Source organism: Synchiropus splendidus, chromosome 7, assembly GCF_027744825.2.
Source record: "Synchiropus splendidus isolate RoL2022-P1 chromosome 7, RoL_Sspl_1.0, whole genome shotgun sequence".
In the NCBI taxonomy this organism is placed as follows: domain Eukaryota; kingdom Metazoa; phylum Chordata; class Actinopteri; order Syngnathiformes; family Callionymidae; genus Synchiropus; species Synchiropus splendidus.
The window spans coordinates 20299376-20312012 of NC_071340.1; the positions used below are offsets into that span (position 1 = coordinate 20299376).

The following is a 12637-nucleotide window of genomic DNA, read 5'->3' on the forward strand; positions in this document are numbered from 1 at the left end:
CTGCAAAAGAAGAGGCTGGCGTGGACAAACAAGTCTGGAAGAGTGAGTGAGTTGTTGAGTGGAAACTGCTGCATGCGTATTAGCAGCTGGCCTGCGCAGCTTTAAATAGACAGCGATGTGAACACCAGCCCCTTCATGCCCAGTGGGTGGGGGGTCCTGAAATGATAGGTGGGTCAAATGGCTTGACAACACGCGGGTGATCCCTGAAAAGATACATGTGCCTTCCACTCATGCAGAACCATGTCTTTCACTTCCAAACTACCCGCCTCTTGGAATGATCAGCCTCCTGCTCGGAAAGTGGAGATCGACCTGAGTTCGCCTGGGTTGGCAGTGGTGGAGCTGGAAAGACTCTTGTTCACAGGGAAAGCAATCATCAGTCATGCCGACGAAGTCTGGCCGCGGCTTTTCATCGGAGATCAGTGAGTAGCTTTGTGCCCCGTCATGACGAACCATTTCATCCTTCCATACAATGAGTTGTGTTGCAACGTCGTCGGGTTGTTTGTAAGTCAGGACTTCAGCTTCATTGCAGGAAGAGGAACTGGTGATAAATCACATTTAAGCACAGAGTAACTTCAGACGCTCCTGCTGAATTCCACCTTGAGAAGTTGCGTAAACTACACCCCAGCAATGTGAGAGTTCCGAGTCATGGCCCAGCGGGAAGGCTAATGATGATGAATTCTGCTTGTCTGTGCATCAATCCATCACCTGGAAGGACCAGCCTAAAATATTATTGGGTTAACATTGAGAAATGGCCTTTCTCATGACCACTTTTCCCTTGCTCGTCGACAGCTTTAGGAATGGTCAAAAGAAATGTTTGTTCACAGACAGAGTGCGGAGAACAAGGCTGACCTCACCAAGCATAGGATCAGTCACATCCTCAACGCAGCCCACAGCAAACACCGGGGAGAGCCCAGTATCTACCAGAGCATGAGGATCACTTACATGGGCATTGAGGCCCGTGATGCTTGTGACTTCGACATGAGCGTCAACTTCCGGGCGGCAGCTGATTTCATACACATGGCGCTCAGCCGAGGAGGTCAGCGTCCTCTGTTTCCCTCTGGACGCCGACGTGTTCTAATTTTGACTGACATTTCTTTACCAGGCAAAGTTTTAGTGCACTGTCATGTCGGAGTGAGCCGATCCGCCACCTTGGTCCTGGCGTACCTGATGCTGAGGCAAAGCCTGACGCTTGTGGAGGCCATTTGTGCTGTAAAGGAGAACAGAGGCGTGATCCCAAATCGTGGGTTCCTTCGACAACTCATCCAGCTGGACAGAGAACTCTTCGGGAAACATCCTTGAAGAAATACAGAGATGATGTTTTGTTTGTTTGTTTTTTACATGAAGACCCCACGTTCTACTAATAAAGTTTAAAAAGGCTTCTTATGGGTCATGCCATCAATTTGATGGGGAACACAGCTCATCTCCAGCGGAATCAGATTATGGAAATAACAATGAACTCCTCCATCAAAGCTCCATCTATTTGGTGCTGCAGGAGCATTAGCTCTGGGAAATAAAATACCAATTAGAATTCAAGAAAGTTTAGGAACATGGATGACTGGGTGAGAGTGTTACTTTATGAAGATGTTTGGGTGACTAACATGGGAGAGCAAAGTGCGGTGACCTTGGTAACCTCTGCATGTTTACTGGACTGATGTAATTTGGGGGAGTTTGTAGATGTTTTACAGGCCTGTATTAAAATGCAATGTTTCAAATAAAAATTGTGATAAGTATATGAATGCAAGACCAACCAAAAACCACAAGATTAGAGAATGTATTCATTCTAAAATGATTCATGGTTGATCATTCACAAGGAATATCAATCAAAATCTGATGGAAAAAAGTCATAATAACTTTATTCCTTTAAGTTTATTAATCTTCAGCTGGCATTCAGGATCAACACTATATTTTTTATTATTATTATTATTTAATTATTATCAATCTATTTATCAAATGTATTAATTATATATTGTATCATCATCTTTGTATAATCGATTTACTCATCTTAACTTATATTTTATTTATTAATGTTGTCATGATATTAGTTTATATGTTGAATTTCCCCACTGTGGCACTAATAAAGGCCATCTATCCTAATCCAATTTTCATTTTCCCAACCTGTGCAAAACAGGAGATGACAATTTTAACAAATATATAAGAATTCTTTAATTTTAATGACTTATAAACATGAAATCATGACCATCTACTTGAGTGATAATTAATCATTGTTCACTGCCATATTTGAAAATCCTCTACATGATGGGAAAAGTTGGCAATAGAAATTACCTGGAATATTTCTTTTCTACCCCCTTTTTTCCCCTCTAATATTATTTTCATCCTGTAATATATATTATAATTTAATGTTTGTCAAATATATACTTATATTTACACAACCACCTGACATTGTTGGCAACCAAATTTGAGTGAATTCTATGTTATGCAATGCTTTGTATTTTACACTCTTTTTTTCTATGAAAAACCTGAAAATAAAATATGACAAAAGAATGATCTCGAAACAAAGAAACAAACAAAAAAAAAAAAAAATACAAGACAAAAAAAAACTGGCTTTGCATGTTCCTTCATCACCTGAACTGCAGGCCGAGTACATTGATTTGACAGAACAAATACAATAGCTGAACAAATAAAAATCGACGAGTCAACAAAGCCAAAGTTCAGTTTCCCTGGCGAACCTTATAAACCAGCCAAACATCTGTCTGTCTGTGAGAGTGGCCTGGTTGCTGCACACCTGAGACAAACAGTAAGTAGACAAATGGCTCATTGTCATCGTAGGTATTGGCTTTACTTTCAATGTTTGTGATTGCTAGCACATCTATGACGTCATAATAATAATATTTAAACCAAGAATAGTCGAGGCTAAATTTCTACTCAGCAAGACAAATAAAATCAATTCATAGTTTTAAACTGTTTCAAATGTAAACAAAAGAAGACATGTCAGAACTATGTAACGCAGTATAGAAATTGATGAAGTATTAGTAAGTAGTATCATGGTATTCGAAATGCTTACATTTTATATAAAGTGCTCAATTGCGCTGAGTGCGCTCTTTATCTTGACGTTATATCGTCATATTGTTGGAAGCATGACGCTGATCTTTGTGCTCTGAGTTCGATTGTTCAGGTCTTGATTTCCGCGCTCACCTGCCGTTGTTCATAACAAGTTTATCTTGATTCTACGTGAAGTTGTCGATGACGACGAATGAGTTCACTTATCTGATCATGTCTTCACACTATTAGGTATGTGTGGGTGTATGAATGATGATGTTTATGACATCAAATCGTCGCTCAAATGAGTTTTGATGTAGAGTTTTGATGAAGCGAGTTTAGCTCCACCTAGCTTAAGTTAGTTAGTATGCCGAATTTAGCAGCCCTTGACAAACATTTCGACTCCAACCGAACTATTAGTGAAAAGGGAATTCATTATTCTTCTCTTTCTTTATATGGCGTTTTGTAGATGACTTATTTTACAGGTGTCATGGTTTAGATTTCAGACTTGAACCTGAATAACACATGATCTGTGGATGTTAACATTAGAGTCTATGGCAGAAACGACACAACTAATGAAATGTGAATTAATTTAGAGTCTTAATAGACCACAGCATGAATACTGATCTGTTGTGAAATTGCAAACATTGTGTAACTGCTGCACTTGTGTCCCCAGAATCCACCATGTTGCGTGTGGCCCTGCTTCTGTCGGCCCTGGTTTGTATGGGGAGGGGCCATCACCATGTCAATCACAGCGCCGTCCAAGACACAGAGGAGGAATCTGACAAAGTGGCCTTGGTGACTGCTGGAAACAAGGATTTTGCCATTCGTTTGTACAAGAAATTGTCAGCTCATCCCGAATCTCAGGGCAAGAATGTCTTCTTCTCTCCGTCCAGTGTGTCAGTGGCCTTGGCCGCCTTGTCTGCCGGAGCACGGGAAGAGACTCATAGACAGATTTTCGAGGGTTTGGGCTACAATCTCACAGCTGTCACACCAGAAGATCTTCATCAGTATTTCCGTTCAGTCCTTGGTAAAGGCAAGACCTCTGATGCCACGAGCGAAGGGACAGCTGTGTTCATGGACAGTCTCTTCAAGCCTCACCATGAGTTCCTGGAGACCCTGAAGCAGTCCTACTTCGCTGATGGCTTCACTGTTGACTTCACTAAAACTGAAGAAAGTGCCAATACCATCAACAATTACGTGAAAGACAAGACGAATGGCAAGATTGATAAATTAGTGGAAAAGTTGGACCCAAGAACGGTCATGTATCTCATCAGCTACATTCACTTTAAAGGTAGTTTTGTTGCAAGGTATTTTCATAATAACCGTGCCAAACACTGGCGTCTCATGCTGTGCATTTTAACTCTCAAACAGGAAAGTGGGAGAAGTCTTTTGTCCCCGAACTGACTCGGGATGATGCCTTCATTGTTGATGCTGACACCAAGGTTACACTTGTATGTCGACTGAGCAACGGGATTTTGGATTTTAAGCTTTTCGATCTTTTGTTTACAGGTTCCTGTCCAGATGATGAATCGAGAGGGCTACTTTGATAGCTATTACGACATAGGAATTAGAACAACAGTCCTTCGCCTCCCATTCAACAGCTCCTACACAATGCTGCTGCTCCTACCCGATGACATGGCTGAACTGGAAGGTGCTATTTCTCCAGCACACATCGCCAAATGGCGGAAGTGGACTACGTCAAGGTTCAAACATAATCCATAATATTTGCATTTTCACTCTGCAAACACTGGACCCGAAGGGACAAAACACCAATTTTAATTACATTATTAGATAGGACGGACGTGACTTCATCGATTCTTGCTGGAAAAATGTTGTATAAAAATTCTAGAGGCCTCCGCTGCTGCTACGAAAATTAGCAAGAGATATGTTTGCAGGACCCTTTGATGGAAAGTAATGGCTACTTATCCTGTTTTAAACCTACATATGTACATTTTCTGTTCCAGGAGATATGATGTCTTCCTACCCAAATTCTCCATCAAGACTTCTTATTCTCTGAAGGATGTTTTGGCTGATATGGGAATGACTGACATGTTTGGTGACAGAGCAGATCTCAGTGGAATTTCAGCAGGAAAACTTGCAGTCTCTGAGGTAAGATGGTAAAAAATATTTTGCTGGTTTGCTGTTATTATCTTGCGTTTATTTCATACCTTCTATGTCTCCTCCCAGGTTGTTCACCAAGCCACCTTGGATGTGGACGAGGCTGGAGCTGAAGCTGCGGCTGCCACAGGGATCGGGATCATGCTGATGTCATTCCAACCACCGTCTGTGCTCAAGTTCAATCGCCAGTTTATGGTCCTCATTACCGAAGATGCCACTGAAAACATCCTGTTTATGGGCAAAATTGTAAATCCAAAAATCTGATGATAAATTATGGCATAAAAAATAATAATTAAATAAAAAACCATTGTCCAAAAATTCTCAGCTGTCATTTTTTGTTTTGTGTTATATTAAATGAATATCTATCTATCTATCTATCTGTCTGTCGATCTATCTATCTAGCTGTCGAACACGATGCATTATTGAAACGGTCCTGCAGATGGCAGAAGCGCGCACCATGCCTTAAACATAAAAAGGCTTACGAAGAAGACATGCCCCGTCATGATTGGTCTGTTGCCCGGTTCAAACATGGCCGAAACAGCGGAGAACGTTCCGGGCGGAGAATGTTTTCACAAAGAAATAATGAAATACAGCTCAGAGGAGGAGGCCCGACTGGAAAGAGAACATTTCTGGAGGATTGTCGATGCGTTTAGATTTTACAGGTACGACGGGATCACTTCCGGCGCCAATAGATTCTACTAGTGGGAGCTACTCTCACATTGTCTTGATTCTAAACATGACTAAAGAAACTCAATGTTTTCAATTAGTTTCAACCTCCTAACCAGTTATCCATCATTACTACAGTCAAGTAACTGCACACTGGAGTGTTGCCTGATGCTTAAGGCACGTACACTACTGATGTCATATGTAATAACACTTTAAAATCCTATTTATTCTAATTTTATTTCCATGAAGTGGGAGACAAAGCCTGAACTCAAACTTAGCTCAGCACTGTGGTTCAGGAACTGCCAACAGTCAAACAGAGTCATTCGCCAATAAGTTAAAACCTTTCTTTTTCCTTCAGGATCCATGTCCAGGACCAGGTCAAGCGTGCTGAGAGGCAATTCCTGAGTCTTCCCCAGCACCACCAAAACTTGGTGCCTTCTGTTCTGACCAATCTTGCCCGGATTAGACAGTGTGCAGACCACAACCAGGAAGTATTGGAGAGCATCATACAAAACAGCATCCACATGTTTGAAAACATTGAGTATGGCGAGAGGGTAAGTTGCCGCTGTGTGGCGGTGTGAAGATTAGTCAGAAGAGATGACTGAATCTGATCCTGCCTTCAGGAGGACCCGAGGAAAGTGCGTGCCTCAACCTTTGACATGGACAAACTCAAGTCCACAATAAAGCAGTTTGTCAGAGACTGGAGTGAGGCAGGCCGTGCTGAGAGGGACTCATGCTACAAACCGATCATTCAGGAGATCCAAAGACTCTTCCCCAGTGAACTATAGTAGGAAACAAACACGTGGACACACCAAATTGCATGCTATCACAAATACAATGTAAATTCTGATATTGATGCTTGCTTGTTTTTTTTCTATATGATGTGTGCATTCCTATGCATTTTATTATGTCAGTGATGTGTCTAAGGTGAGCGTGCTGGTTCCGGGTGCTGGTCTGGGTCGACTAGCATGGGAGATCGCTAGACTGGGTTACATCTGCCAGGGCAACGAGTGGAGCTTTTTCATGCTTTTCTCTTCGAACTTCGTCCTAAATAGGTAAATAACGTGCAGTACGTGGTACGTATTTGCAAATCAAGCTCCAATTATGAAGTGGAATTTTTCACTCTCAATGTTGTGAACATTCTAGGTGTGAACAAGTGAACTCGTTGACCCTCTACCCCTGGATTCACCAGTACAGCAACAACAAGAAGTCCAGCGACCAGATTCGACCCATCACGTTTCCCGATGTGAATCCTCAGAGTTTGCCACTGAGCTCAGATTTCTCCATGGTGGCCGGAGACTTTGTGGAGGTCTACTCAGATCCAGGTTACTCAGCAGTATTATTAGTCTCAGCTGCTTTTTAAAAATAATACTAACTAAATGATCTGCTCGTATCATTGCGTCTTTCAGCTTCATGGGACTGTGTGGCCACTTGCTTCTTCATAGACACTGCTCACAACGTCATACAATATGTTGAGACTATCTGGAAGATTCTGAAGCCTGGAGGAGTGTGGATCAATCTCGGTCAGTAGTTGATATGTCTGCCTTTTAACTGCATCACTTCCACTTATACCTGTAGTTGTCTACTAGTGTTAAACATATATGTATGTCTTAAGTAGGGACGTCTCATGACAGCACCCAATACTTGTGTTCCTTCGCTACATTCCGCAGATTCAGTGTACCGCAGGTTTTTACAGGGTGGTCTACCCTCCCGCAAAGACAGGGTGGTCGCTCACTCTCATGTCACACTTGCCCTTTCCCAACAAATACATTTCCCCATGCCAGCCACACTGGCGGACCTTGCTCCACTTGTAATCAGCAACGGCTCTATTTTTTACAGAGCACCACACGTCCTTCTGACAGGAAATCAGCTTGTGAAAATTGACATGAATCAGATGGTCCCATTTGACTGTAGAAGTGATGCACCTGTGCGTCTGCCCTGGTGACATTGGTCAGCTGATTTATGACCAGTTCCAGCTCTGCTGCGAGAGAAACAGCTCAGATATGTGAACATGTTAAATTCTTCATATCCGATGATATTAGTAGTTTCCAAGACTCTGATTTGATCTGGTGCTTAACTGTCATTACTCATACTCAGTCGGCAAAAAAGTCTTAAGGATAACGTAAGGATTTATCTGATTATGAGAATGTACATTTTGAACTGCACAGAATATAAAAAGAGCAAGAGTCAATTTGTAATTTTGTCTTTTCTTTAATATCCCAGGTCCTCTTCTTTACCACTTTGAGAACATGGCCAACGAGCTCTCCGTTGAACTCAGCTATGAAGACATTAGAACAGCGATGGTCAAACTTGGTTTTCACATCGAGGTAAGAGCCAAACTGCTCTTCTTGATCTGTTCTTAAAAGGCCCCAAGGTGTAAACCTCAAATGTATGATTCTCCTAGGTGGAAAATACGTCAGTGCACACCACTTATACGGAGAATGACTGCTCCATGCTGAGATATGTGTATGACTGTGTGTTTTTCGTGGCACGGAAACCTGGAGAACTTTATTTTAATTGTCATGAAGATGAGGAACAAAACAACTCTCCACGGGCTGCCAAGTCACCACGCAGGGAAGATACAGAGTACCCAACGTGACAGGAAACATCAACCAAAGACTTGTGATTTTTTTTTTTTTTTAATCTGATCAAAGGCATTCAAAAATGATGATATGGATCAAAATGAGATATTGTTAATTGAACTGTCACCCATTGAGGTGCAATGCGGGACAGGTGGGAATGTAGTGAATTTGCTTAAGGGTTGAGGCAAGCAGAGAAAAGTCTGTCGGTCTGATCCAATCAGGTAGAAGCAGCTCATATCTTCCCATAATCATTTTTTAACTTGTTTGCCTTGGGGGTTGTGTAGATGGTGAATACTCCTGTTTGCATTATTGAGTTGACACTAAATTAAACTGGTCCATATTTTGTAAGTCTGGGTGCGCTGTTTTTATTGCATTGCAACAATAAATGATTTTTAACCACCTTTCGGCACTTTTCATATTGTAATTTATTGTGCCATGTTTCATCTTGAACATTAGGAAATCCCATCAATTCTACTAGATACCTAACAATTGTCTACTACTATAGGTATATAAAAGGAAAAACTATCAAGCCTGTATGAATGTTAACCATGTAGTCTCACTCAAAGCGCCTGGCCTTTGCTGTGTGCTCTACGGTACCAAAGTTTTTCTATCAAGTTTTCAAACTACTTTGGGACACTGGTCATTTTTGATACAGCATTAGTAAATAGAAAATCAACTCCAGGCTTCCAGATTCTGAAACCATGCTCCTTATTTCGAGGTAAGTTGCTTCATAAATGCCTAAATGTGTAAAATGTCTCCGGGGTCAATTGTAATGAATCGTGATCGAATGATCGTAGAAATTATATGCATATATTGATGTGTTTACTTAATTACAGCGTATTTATCATTATTCGAGCAAATGAGATTTATTGCCAGACTCTTGGCTGAATGGCACCTCAATAAAAAGTACAAATTTGCATAAATAAGTGGAATTACAGACAATAAAAACTAGGACATTTTTAAATGTGCAGAAACAACTAACAAGTTCGGGTGCGGTCCAAAGGAAATCAGGCAAAAACGTTTGTAATTTAGTAAAGACTGGCAAGTTGAGGTCTTTTCAGTTGAAGTCTGAAGTTATTTCAATAAAATATCAGAACGAAAAAGACCAAATTTGGCGGGACCTTTAAATTCCGGCTACCTAGCGTGACGTCACGTTTCTGTGGGCGTGTATAGTGAGTTGGACTCGTCTCTGATTGGCTAATCAGATTATCTCTCAAAACAACTACCGGTTTTTACGACTGCTCCATCGATGTTTATTTGCGTGCAAAGAGCTCCAATATTCTTCTCGTAAATGCGTGTGGAAGCAGTTTCGCCTCGATAGAATCGCTTCTCATGGCTAAGAGACGCGCGGGTGAGTCCTTATTGGACCACTCTCCCACCAAACGATGGAGGCGCGTGTGCGGTGTTGACGTGCAGCTGGAGAGCGTGGCTCCTCTCGAGGCTTTGGATCCACCGTCCCTGTTGGTTCTGATGGGCGGGCGACGGAGAAAGCGACCACATTACTTTGTGGAACCTGAGCAGCCAGACGAACCGTGGAAGCATCCAAGGGCCACGCACTTGCCTTCTGCAGGGGAGCCCCAGTCCGATGCCTTTTCTTCCGCACATTTCCAAACCCAGGCACCGGCTAACTCCAAGAAAAGACCGAGAGAAGAGTCGGTGTGTGCAAAGGAAGGAGCCCGGCCAGAGGAACCAGTAAGTAAAATCTGGTTGAATGTAGGTCGCCAGCTTCGGAGCGAATCCTTGAGTGAGTTTCCTCCGATCAACTGTCCAGGGTGTCCCCCGCCTCTCGCCCGCAGTGGCTGTAAGTGGAGGGAAACGCACATTACGCGATGTTGCCACTAGATGTCGCCACCACGACCCACTTTACTTCCAACCACTGTTGCTTTTGCACGTCTTGAATCAAATTCTTTGAGATCAGTCACTATTTGCTCTTAAGATCTTCATAAACGGAAAGTAAAAGTTGCCCTCCTGATGGTTAAACAGAAAGAAACAAGAGCACCCTGCCACCTCCTCATGACCTGTATGTCTCTAGGACTCAGAGACGTGCAGGTCAGATCAGAACCGACCCTTCTCACCCTGGTCATGGACTGTTTGTCCCTCTTCCCTCTGGCAGGAGGCTACAGTCCATCCAGACCAGAACCTCCTGTCACAGGAACAGCTTCTTCAGAATCAGAATGAGAATCAGAATCCAATTTATTGCCATGGTCAGTGTGGAGCCCACCAACTAAGAAAGTGTTTTGGAATAAAGTGCTGACAAAAAATAAATGAATAAATAATAATACAATAAAATGACGTCCGTCAGACTGTTGAATTTGTGAACAGCCTTGTTATTTTATTTTATTTTTTCTGTCAGCACTTTATTCCAAAACACTTTCCTAGTCGGTGGGATCCCAACTGACCATGGGAATACATTTGATTATGATTCTGATATGTATGAAGATCTGATTTAATGATGCATTTGACAAATTTAGTTAAATTTAATCAGTTAAATGTTTAAATAAATTCAGTGCTAAATAAAATGTTGTAAATGTAATGATAAACATGTTATCACAATTCAATTTGAGGTTTCACGCTATTATGCTTGTTGTTATTTCAGGCAGATGCAGACTATGTCCCTGAAGACTACAACTCCTTTCAGTACTGGAGGACTCCGCTGCCAGAACTTGACCTCTCTCTTCTCGAAGACACTACTGAAAAGACAGGAGCAAACCAAGAGACTAAATACAACCCCCCTTCCACTGATGTAATGGAAACCTGATGACGAAGGTTGCAGAAATGTTTGGTAGTTCTTGAGTTGTTATTCAACGCTGTGCTTTTCTACAGGCCGTAAAAGCAACTTGAAGATATTTGGAGGCCTATCAAGTCGATGTAGTTGCCCTTATCCATGCAGGTTGTTGTCAGGATTGTTGACCGAACGTTTTCATGCGTGAAACAACCTTTGCTCCATTCTGGGAGAGGTTCCACAAAACAGAGGAGTTTGTTTCTTTGCTCGAAGACAATCTGGACTGTTGCCGAGTTGGAACGTCACCCTACTTCAGTGGAAGTGTATTTTTGCAGGAATGCACTGTTGGAGAGCAGCCTCTTTGATTGGCTTATCTCTTGCTTCTTATTGTCACAAAAAACCTCTGTGTAAGCAATAAAGCAGTCTGTCTGTGATGATTTATTAGTATATTGTCCTAATTTTGTTCAGTTCATAATGTACAAACTGAGGAAAATGTATGACCGTGACCGCACACTGAGGAGCATGTTTGCACACATGTAGAATTTAATCCACCTTTTCTTTTGGCCTCACAATTGCAAAGTGTACGGTGTATTCAGACAGTTGGTAGAATTGAATGAACAAGGTTCAGTTGAACTGGGTTTCTTTATGTGCGATATGGCTTTAAGATAGACCATAAATATTCTATGCTCGGCATAACCCATTCAGTCACAGTTTAATGTTAATAGTGCATAATATATGTAGAACTTTTTATACATAATTATAATAATTATTCAACGATTGATCAAACCACTTTGTGTTTACAGCAAACTTATGGTATCTAAGTGTCATTGCTCCTGTTTTGATGCAAAGACATAGTTCTATATTCCATATTTTATCATTCAAATGCATGCAATAATTTCCAAGCCCGGTAACGGAACACAGTCACACCTACGCAACAGTTTCTTTTGCGCTTCTGAAAGACTGTACTTAATCCACTGTCAATAAAAACGTTAACACGCGGCAATGGAAATGGAGTGCGCAATACATTGCTCATAAATGCATATTTAAGTTCAAATGTCAGGTATAAGTCATGAATTCATCATAGAAGTGAATTGAATGACATATCGCAATACAAAAAGAGCGTCAAACTTTCTCTCCCGGCTCCCTAAACTTCTCGCTTTGTAACTTCGCACGGAGCAAAATGATGTTTTTTTTTCTTGAGAAATGTCACGGCGAATGACGTGTCAGTGCAACACCCTGCCTGAAAAAGACGGAAAAGTGATTTTCCACAAGCGTCAATCGTCCTGCGTTTTCCGGGACACGTCATTATGAAAGCTAAGAGTGCGTTACAGGGATTTCAAGACCATCTTTAAAGTGTTTACATCGCTCTGCATCTGGGGAAATGTGCTTTTAAATCTGGAGCCTGCTTGTCATTCGCATTTCCGCTGAAATCCGAGCGAAGGTGGGTGGGGCTGACTCGAAGAAGGGTGGGCCAATAGGAAAGGTTTTTCACGGAAGGGTTTCCTTCCGATTGGCCGACCTCCTCCCTTCCAGCATTCTATTGGTTTGC

At 41.8% G+C, this 12637-nt stretch overlaps 4 protein-coding genes across 5 annotated transcripts; all 4 read left to right on the forward strand.

Moving 5' to 3' along the window:
- The first annotated feature begins 240 nt into the window (after positions 1 to 240).
- Positions 241 to 1299, forward strand: LOC128761935 (dual specificity protein phosphatase 26-like). Its single transcript, XM_053869557.1, has 3 exons — positions 241 to 419; positions 825 to 1036; positions 1103 to 1299. Exons 1-3 carry the CDS (start codon positions 241 to 243, stop codon positions 1297 to 1299), a joined length of 588 nt encoding a protein of 195 aa, XP_053725532.1.
- A 1352-nt stretch (positions 1300 to 2651) lies between these two features.
- LOC128761932 (alpha-1-antitrypsin homolog) lies at positions 2652 to 5437 on the forward strand. Of its 2 annotated transcripts, none has more exons than XM_053869553.1 (6): positions 2652 to 2755; positions 3674 to 4291; positions 4372 to 4442; positions 4510 to 4703; positions 4965 to 5109; positions 5188 to 5437. In XM_053869553.1, the coding sequence occupies exons 2-6, from the start codon at positions 3682 to 3684 to the stop codon at positions 5380 to 5382; spliced, it is 1215 nt and encodes a 404-aa protein (XP_053725528.1). In that variant the 5' UTR covers positions 2652 to 2755; positions 3674 to 3681; the 3' UTR covers positions 5383 to 5437. The 2 variants fall into 2 exon arrangements, with proteins under 2 accessions (XP_053725528.1, XP_053725529.1); XM_053869554.1 differs by lacking the exon at positions 2652 to 2755 and adding an exon at positions 3156 to 3249.
- Positions 5438 to 5643: 206 nt separating this feature from the next.
- Positions 5644 to 8757, forward strand: carnmt1 (carnosine N-methyltransferase 1). Its single transcript, XM_053869552.1, has 8 exons — positions 5644 to 5780; positions 6143 to 6338; positions 6408 to 6571; positions 6699 to 6839; positions 6931 to 7109; positions 7194 to 7307; positions 8008 to 8111; positions 8189 to 8757. The coding sequence occupies exons 1-8, from the start codon at positions 5647 to 5649 to the stop codon at positions 8381 to 8383; spliced, it is 1227 nt and encodes a 408-aa protein (XP_053725527.1). The 5' UTR covers positions 5644 to 5646; the 3' UTR covers positions 8384 to 8757.
- Positions 8758 to 9584: 827 nt separating this feature from the next.
- wu:fa19b12 (uncharacterized protein LOC560551 homolog) lies at positions 9585 to 11494 on the forward strand. Its single transcript, XM_053869559.1, has 3 exons — positions 9585 to 10058; positions 10963 to 11109; positions 11190 to 11494. The coding sequence occupies exons 1-3, from the start codon at positions 9699 to 9701 to the stop codon at positions 11205 to 11207; spliced, it is 525 nt and encodes a 174-aa protein (XP_053725534.1). The 5' UTR covers positions 9585 to 9698; the 3' UTR covers positions 11208 to 11494.
- The last annotated feature ends 1143 nt before the right edge of the window (positions 11495 to 12637 follow it).

What these genes read in the sequence shown, in the direction of transcription:
- LOC128761935 (XM_053869557.1), top strand. Translation starts at nt 241, where the DNA reads ATGTCTTTCACTTCCAAACTACCCGCCTCTTGGAATGATCAGCCTCCT. An exon ending in CGGCTTTTCATCGGAGATCA is followed by an intron (nt 420 to 824) that starts GTGAGTAGCTTT and finishes GTTTGTTCACAG; the next exon opens with ACAGAGTGCGGAGAACAAGG. An exon ending in CATGGCGCTCAGCCGAGGAG is followed by an intron (nt 1,037 to 1,102) that starts GTCAGCGTCCTC and finishes TTTCTTTACCAG; the next exon opens with GCAAAGTTTTAGTGCACTGT.
- LOC128761932 (XM_053869553.1), top strand. Translation starts at nt 3,682, where the DNA reads ATGTTGCGTGTGGCCCTGCTTCTGTCGGCCCTGGTTTGTATGGGGAGG. An exon ending in CAGCTACATTCACTTTAAAG is followed by an intron (nt 4,292 to 4,371) that starts GTAGTTTTGTTG and finishes ACTCTCAAACAG; the next exon opens with GAAAGTGGGAGAAGTCTTTT. An exon ending in TTGTTGATGCTGACACCAAG is followed by an intron (nt 4,443 to 4,509) that starts GTTACACTTGTA and finishes TTTTGTTTACAG; the next exon opens with GTTCCTGTCCAGATGATGAA.
- carnmt1 (XM_053869552.1), top strand. Translation starts at nt 5,647, where the DNA reads ATGGCCGAAACAGCGGAGAACGTTCCGGGCGGAGAATGTTTTCACAAA. An exon ending in AGGAGTGTGGATCAATCTCG is followed by an intron (nt 7,308 to 8,007) that starts GTCAGTAGTTGA and finishes TTAATATCCCAG; the next exon opens with GTCCTCTTCTTTACCACTTT. An exon ending in AACTTGGTTTTCACATCGAG is followed by an intron (nt 8,112 to 8,188) that starts GTAAGAGCCAAA and finishes TGATTCTCCTAG; the next exon opens with GTGGAAAATACGTCAGTGCA.
- wu:fa19b12 (XM_053869559.1), top strand. Translation starts at nt 9,699, where the DNA reads ATGGCTAAGAGACGCGCGGGTGAGTCCTTATTGGACCACTCTCCCACC. An exon ending in GAGCCCGGCCAGAGGAACCA is followed by an intron (nt 10,059 to 10,962) that starts GTAAGTAAAATC and finishes TTGTTATTTCAG; the next exon opens with GCAGATGCAGACTATGTCCC.